Below are 8,292 nucleotides of genomic sequence, written 5' to 3' on the forward strand. Positions count from 1 at the left end.
TTTACCAAGATCTTTTTTGTTATGCTCAAGGACATTTTGTATAAAAAAAGTGCGAGGAATTTAAGGAAAATAATTATGCATTTATTGATAGTTGTGTGATAAATAGAATCTTTCACTCGTGCTTATGTAATATATTTATGAAAGGACACTTTGTAGAAAGGTGGACCTCAACATGAAGGTCCTATATAGAAATAGTGCAAGTTATTAAAGGAAATTATGTATTTATTGAAAGTTGTGTGATTAATAATAATAAGGAAATTTTTTTTACAGTGTATGATATTTATGAAATTCATTGCCAGATTAAATATTTCCCCTGGTAAGTCTCGTGTAATATTAAACTCAATTCATAAATTCCATATGACATTAGCACTCGTTTATGATCCTCTATATAATTGATATAAACATTGTAAACATACCAGATAAGGAAGATACGTTTCCATGACAACTGTTAACAGTTATGAGGTTTATGTTAATTAATGGATCTATCTAATCTTAAAGTCTTTTAGTACAATGTTATTTATTTAGAATTTTATTTAATTATAGATTATTAAAACACTCTTATTATATCTTTTTATTCATCTTCTATTGTTTTCATCGCATCCCACTGTTACATGTTTTTAGTATTTGTTTATGATTGGCCACCATGGTACCGCATTTGTTATATTTTGTACACTTGTTAACGACTAGTGGAGTCTTGTCGAAACGTCGTGAGTGATAGTAGTCCTTAATTCTATGGGGTTGCTTGGATTGTGAGTATATCAAAAGAAATTGTCAAATTTTCGTTTCTGCACAACAGAAGATCATCAACGTGTCCAAACCACACCCCTATTCGTCATATTTCCTCGGGTAGGACCATGTCGAAATCCGTATTCATGATACGGTGCGTTAAGCCTATTGACTGTTTCTTAACAAAAATCTATAGAATCAACTGAGCCATTGACTGTGTTATAATCAGTTCAGCAGTTGGCAAAAGAACCCTTGTTCATCTTCGTTTATTCGTAAATTTCTCCGTTAAATATTTATAAAGAATTTAATCAGAGCGATGCATTTTGGTCATATCAGTTTGGTTCCATTTTATTCTGGCTTTTTTTTTATTATAATACCGAGATCATAATGGCAATACTATACATTCATTCTTACAGATTATAGGTTACATGTTCAAAATAACAAAATTTAAATAAGTGTTCATGGAGCCTCTAAAATGAAACGCAAAATAGCTTGAATAGATTTGACAAGTCCATGATAGTGAAGAAATTGAGGCTTAAAATTGTAAATTCGGAGTTTGAATTTACTATTATTTTAATCCATTATAATTTCATTGATTTTATATAGGAATCCAAATCTATCATTCTGAGACCGCCATTTTTTATTTTTTGTATGAGAACTTTTTTTGAGATTTTCTCTGTTTTTCCCCATATTAATTTATAAAAGATTGTGTTAATTTCTGAAATAAATTGAGAATTTGGAGTAGGTAAACTAGTGAAAAGGTGAAATAATTTTGGGATCAGAAAGGTTTTCAATACACAAATTTTTCCAATTACAGTCAGATTTCTCTGTGTCCAGTCATGAGATGCCCTTTTTAACTCTCCAATTTTTGTTTGAAAATTTAGTGAAACTGTAGAGGGAATATCTGTGCTGAATGTTATTCCAAGAACACTGAAGGATTTAGAAGTCCAAGTAAGATTTAGAGTTCAATATGTCGATCCATCGAATAAATTCTAGTGGGAAATTGAAATAGCCAAGTACATTTTTCAAAAATTTCCAAAGCTTTCAAAAAATCAACAATTAACAGAGTTCCGTCAAGGTTCTCTTCTTCAGTATGACATGTATTTTCCGCGCGCGATAAAACGCCCTTTAAGGAAACCCATTTGATTTTCATTGATAATCTTATCGAGGTGAACTTTCATTTTGTTTGCCAAACAGCCTGATAAAATTTTACACGAGACGTACAAACGTGGTATTGGTCGCCAATTTGATAAAAATTCTCTAGGTTTGTTACTTTTCGGTAAAATAGTGATAACCCCTCGTCTAAATGTTGTTGACAGGATTTCATTCTCTAATGAGTCATTATAAGCATTAATAAGATAATCTTTAATATCTGTCCAAAAAATTTATGAAATTCTGAGGTAAATCCTACGGAAGCGTATTAGGGCCATTCATTTTTTTTATTTTTTTAATTTTCAAGTTAGTATGTTGAATTTTCAAGTGAGTAACTTGAATTTTCAAGTGAGTAACTTGAATTTTCAAGTGAGTAACTTGAATTTTCAAGTTAGTATCTTGAATTTTCAAGCTGGTATGTTGAATTTTCAAGCTAGTATGTTGAATTTTCAAGTTAATATGTTCAAGTTAGTATGTTGAATTCTCAAGTTAGTATGTTGGATTTTCAAGTTAGTATGTTTAATTTTCAAGTTAGTATGTTTAATTTTCAAGTTAGTATATTGAATTTTCAAGTTAATATGTTCAAGTTAGTATGTTGAATTTTCAAGTTAGTATGTTGAATTTTCAAGTGAGTAACTTGAATTTTCAAGTGAGTAACTTGAATTTTCAAGTTAGTATGTTGAATTTTCAAGTTAGTATGTTGAATTTTCAAGTGAGTAACTTGAATTTTCAAGTGAGTAACTTGAATTTTCAAGTGAGTAACTTGAATTTTCAAGTGAGTAACTTGAATTTTCAAGCTGGTATTTTGAATTTTCAAGCTAGTATGTTGAATTTTCAAGTTAATATGTTCAAGTTAGTATGTTGAATTCTCAAGTTAGTATGTTGGATTTTCAAGTTAGTATGTTGAATTTTCAAGTTAGTATGTTGAATTTTCAAGTTAATATGTTCAAGTTAGTATGTTGAATTTTCAAGTTAGTATGTTCAAGTTAGTATGTTCAAGTTAGTATGTTGAATTTTCAATTTAGTATGTTGAATTTTCAAGTGAGTAACTTGAATTTTCAAGTTAGTATCTTGAATTTTCAAGTTAGTATCTTGAATTTTCAAGCTGGTATGTTGAATTTTCAAGCTAGTATGTTGAATTTTCAAGTTAATATGTTCAAGTTAGTATGTTGAATTTTCAAGTTAGTATGTTGAATTTTCAAGTTAGTATGTTGTTAGTATGTTGAATTTTCAAGTTAGTATGTTCAAGTTAGTATGTTGAATTTTCAAGTTAGTATGTTGAATTTTCAAGTGAGTATCTTGAATTTTCAATTTAGTAAGTTGAATTTTCAAGTTAATATGTTCAAGTTAGTATGTTGAATTTTCAAGTTATTATGTTGAATTTTCAAGTTAGTATGTTCAAGTAAGTATGTTGAATTTTCAAGTTAGTATGTTGAATTTTCAAGTTAGTATGTTGAATTTTCAAGTTAGTATGTTGAATTTTCAAGTGAGTATCTTGAATTTTCAAGTTAGTAAGTTGAATTTTCAAGTTAATATGTTCAAGTTAGTATGTTGAATTTTCAAGTTATTATGTTGAATTTTCAAGTTAGTAACTTGAATTTTCAAGTTAATATGTTCAAGTTAGTAACTTGAATTTTCAAGCTGGTATGTTGAATTTTCAAGTTAGTATGTTGAATTTTCAAGTTAGTATATTGAATTTTCAAGCTAGTATGTTCAAGCTAGTATGTTGAATTTTCAAGTTAGTATGTTGAATAATAAAATTCAACATACTAACTTGAAAATTCAAGTTACTAAATTCAACATACTAGCTTGAAAATTCAAGATACTAGCTTGAAATTCAAGATACTAACTTGAAAATTCAAGTAACTAACTTGAAAATTCGAGTTACTAACTTGAAAATTCAACATTCTAACTTGAAAATTCAAAAAAAAAAATGAATTTTGTAAAATATGTATATACATATTTAGAGACGCCCATATTCTTATCTAGAGACACCCATATTCATATTTAGAGACGCCCATATTCATATTTAGAGACGCCCATATTCTTATTTAGAGACGCCCATATTCTTATTTAGAGACGCCCATATCTCTATAGCTTTAAATATAAATATTTTAGAATCCTCTAGGGCTTGGAATGTTCAATGATTTTTTAGTCCACGTTGAAAGTCTTGTCAAATATTGTAGTGGCGCTTTTTGTCGGTCTGTCAGTCGTGGGAATCTTAGATCTTTATTGTAAAAATATTGATTGGTATTGTCTTGTTAATATAAGTACTGATTATGTCATCAATTCAATAATATACTAGATTGTATCATTGGTGTAGAAAATTCAATACGCGTTCATATATATCTTGTAAGCTGATTTTGGTCGGAGAGAAAATGTATTGAATTATTTCCCTTTGACAGGGGCAATCTGGGTTGGTGATTCTAACTCAGCCAATATGTGAGTTGACCTGGACCTGGCACGATATGAGTGATTCGATGTATCGCGATATGGAGGTCGTGATTCGATACTTGACGTTATCTCTCATTCTATAAAAAAAATTGAGATTTTTATTAAGTGTTAATAGTTGATTGAACTATTTATAAACCAGTGGACGTTAACCACTCCTATCAACTACATTACCAAATATCACAGTTACATAGTTCAAGTGATACTACGTCTTAGAATGAACATAAATCTTGGCCAATAAGAGCATATATTCATCAGTAGATATACCTGGTGTCATAAATAACATAACAGGATCCTTATATAATCCGATAAATCCACAAAACTTCATACAAATGCAATTAACTAATGAAAAACGCCCAATATTAAGATTAAGCGTTTCTCAATCAATACTTAGTTTTATGAATTTTCCAATTTTCTAGATTTTACAGGGATTCTGTTGTAACTTTATGACACCAGGTAAGTTCACTGATGAATATATACTCATATTGACCATTCTTGAGAACTTAATTGTATGTCCATTCAAGGAATTCATTTATGATGATTATTTGTGGTTATTTTTGCGAAAAATTAAATTAAAACATTCAATACTCTTCAGGAGTCCCTTAAATTGTAACATATAATTTTTATCCAAAAAATGTTTTAACAAATTCTAGTGTATTATTGGTGTCGAAAATAAATGTAAGTAATTATAATAAACAGTCCAACAACATCTCCACAACCAGTCCTTAAACATATCCTTCTACCAGTCGAACAACATCACCCAGCATTATTGCCTAAACCAGTCCTTTAACATCCCCTACAGTCAGACATAATCTCAATCTATCAGTTCAACATCTACTACCAATCCTACATCCCCTACTACTAAGTCCAACAACTTCCCCCACTACAAGCCCTTGAACATCACCTAATAATCAACAAACGTCTCTTACTTCCAGTCCAATAACATGGCTCACAACCCATCCTACAAGATTTCCTACCACCAGTCCATCAATAGTAGTAGGACTAGTAGTAGAGGATGTTCGACTAGTAGTAGGAGATGATTTAGAACTGGTAATAAGGGGTGTCATTGGACTAGTATTACAAAAGATTATTGTACTGGTAGTAGGGGGTGTTATTGTACTGGTAGTAGGGGGTATTATTGTACTGGTAGTAGGGGGCATTATTGTACTGGTAGTAGGAGGTGTTATCGTACTGGTAGTAGAGGGTCTTATTGAATAAGTATTACAAAAGATTATTGGACTGGCAGTAGATGTCGCTGGTTTTGTATGGGGGTGGGGGGTGATGATGGATTTGTGGTAGGAAAATTGGTTGAACTGGTAGTAGGGGATGTTAATGGACTGGTAGATTGGAGATGTTGTCGGACTGGTAATGGGGGATGCCTACGGACTGGTGGAAGGGGTTATTGTAGGACTGGTAGTAGGCGATGGTTTTGGATAGTAGGGTATATTTCAAGACTGGTAGTGAAGATGTTGTTGGACTGGTGGTAAGAGGTGTTGTTGGACTGGTAGAAGCGAAGGTTCTTTGACTGTTTATTATAAGTACTAATATTTATTTTGGAAACCAGTAATAACAAACTTTACCAACACCAGAATTTATGAAACAATTATAAAATGAGTAAAGTTATACGGGACTTCTGACTATTTCTACTGAGTATTGTAAATTTTATTTTGATATAATTTAATTTTTCTCCACAGGGAATAAAACCATCATAAATGAATTCCTTGACCATCCTGAAAAAATATATACATCAAAATTATGTCTATTGGTGCACTAGAAGGAGAGTTGTGACAGAAATAGTATTCGGAATATCGAGAATTTTCAATTTAATTTAATTTTCATGATAAAAACCTGCCCATAGGGATTACAAACCATCATAAATTCCTTGACCTCGAAAACATATATTTCAACATCAAAATTATGTCTATTGGTGCACTAGAAGCAAAGTTATGACAGAAATAGTCCTCGGAATATCAGAGATGGTGGCCACTTTGAATTTGGTCCATAAAAAATTTTCTCAAGGGTGCCACGGAAAAAAAGGTGATGCAGGAAAAACAATAAAACATTGTATGTACTCCAAAACATACTTTCATCAAAATCTGGTGTTTGGCCACCAGACTAATATCGTGGCATGATTGGCAAACCCGGCAATTAGGTCAATAAACTACTCATCATGTTATAAAGAAGAAGATACCTTTATTTTGGCAACCCATTACGACAGAAGTTTAATTTTAAATAGGTCCCACTAAACTACAAATTATATACAAGATTACAGAAAGAATAAAAATACAGAAAATAACATAAAACATATAAACATTTACAATGTAACAAGAATGAGGAAAGAAATATGAAAATGTAACCACTGTGTTTCCCACGAAACTACGAATTATATACTAAGTTTATAAAAAAAATACAGAAAATTTCATAAAACATATATACATTTACAATGCATCACGGATGTGGTGAAAAATATAAAAATGTAAACACTTGGTTTCTTATATGATATATATGATGGTATAAGTTTTTAAGTAAAATGAAATGGAGAGAAAAACAAGAGGACTTGTTATAAATGCTATGGAATCAATTAATCAGTATTGTCAGTAAGAACAAACTTCTTCAGTTCTTGTTTAAATGTATATAAAGAACTATGTTTTACAGTTTGTGGTAATGAATTCCAAAGTAAAGAAACTGAATATTGAAATGTTCTCATCATAGCAGTTTTATTACATTTCGGTATGTCTAAAGTTCGGGGTGTTTCTGATCTCAGTGTCATACTGGTTTCAGTTAATTTTGATCTTTCCTTAAATTTATTGTATAATTATTCAGGGTGTCCAGTTTGAAATATTTTGAATGTCATTATGCCACGATTACATCTAATACGTTGATACAGTGTCAAACAATTTAAAATTTTGAATAATGGTGCCGAAGGTGAACAATGTTTTTCATGTTTTATACTCCTTGTAGCGCGTTTTTGTAATTTGTATAAAACCTCTTACTTACTTTTATTGGAATTACCCCAAACTGTAGAACAATAATCAAAAAATGGTAAAACTATTATAAAACAATTTATGTAAGCTTAATGGAATGCATTTTTTAATTTGACTGAGAAGGAAAATTTTAGAACTTATAATTTTTGACAGTTTTTTAATTTGGAAATCCCATTCAAGATGGTGGTCAATAGTAAGATATAAGTAACAATCTCTATAGGTACATTATTTACAGTTAATACTAATTGGTTATTTGTTGTTTGCAGATTAGAACCAATTAACATCGCCTTGGTTTTGTAGCATTTATACATTATCCTCACACCAGGTTTTAAACAAATCATCTTGAAGGGTGGTATTAATACAATTTAAGTTATGGTGACTGAGAAAAGTGTACTGTACTGTCATCAGCAAAGAGGTCTGTAGCACAATTTCTAACATGAAATGAAAAGTTATTGATAAAAATGAGAAAGAGGAGAGGACCAAGATTTGACCCCTGTCATCCTATGAGGTAGTTGTCGTTTAAGATGTCGAGTGTTAATTCATTACTAGCTGGTCTTGTGTTTTATTTCATCATACACATGTTTTAGTTCATCATACACATGTTTTAGTTCATCATACATGTTTTATTTCATCATACATGTTTTAGTTCATCATACATGTTTTAGTTCATCATACATGTTTTATTTCATCATACATGTTTTAGTTCATCATACATGTTTTATTTCATCATACATGTTTTAGTTCATCATACATGTTTTATTTCATCATACATGTTTTAGTTCATCATACATGTTTTATTTCATCATACATGTTTTAGTTCATCATACATGTTTTATTTCATCATACATGTTTTAGTTCATCATACATGTTTTATTTCATCATACATGTTTTAGTTCATCATACACATGTTTTATTTCATCATACACATGTTTTATTTCATCATACACATGTTTTAGTTCATCATACATGTTTTATTTCA

At 30.3% G+C, this 8,292-nt stretch overlaps 2 protein-coding genes across 2 annotated transcripts; one reads left to right on the forward strand and one right to left on the reverse strand.

Annotated features, from left to right (window-relative positions):
• Positions 1–2,446: 2,446 nt before the first annotated feature.
• Positions 2,447–2,647, reverse strand: LOTGIDRAFT_145251 (hypothetical protein; the record flags this gene model as incomplete). The annotated part of the gene is made up of 1 exon (XM_009057002.1): positions 2,447–2,647. A coding segment is annotated over one exon (201 nt), but the record flags the coding sequence as incomplete, so codon positions are not given.
• Positions 2,648–3,230: 583 nt separating this feature from the next.
• On the forward strand, positions 3,231–5,547 carry LOTGIDRAFT_175531 (hypothetical protein; the record flags this gene model as incomplete). Its single annotated transcript, XM_009057003.1, has 2 exons — positions 3,231–3,280; positions 5,265–5,547. 2 exons carry the CDS (start codon positions 3,231–3,233, stop codon positions 5,545–5,547), a joined length of 333 nt encoding a protein of 110 aa, XP_009055251.1.
• Between the last annotated feature and the right edge of the window lie 2,745 nt (positions 5,548–8,292).

This window comes from Lottia gigantea (assembly GCF_000327385.1).
Source record: "Lottia gigantea unplaced genomic scaffold LOTGIsca_299, whole genome shotgun sequence".
Lineage (NCBI taxonomy): Eukaryota > Metazoa > Mollusca > Gastropoda > Lottiidae > Lottia > Lottia gigantea.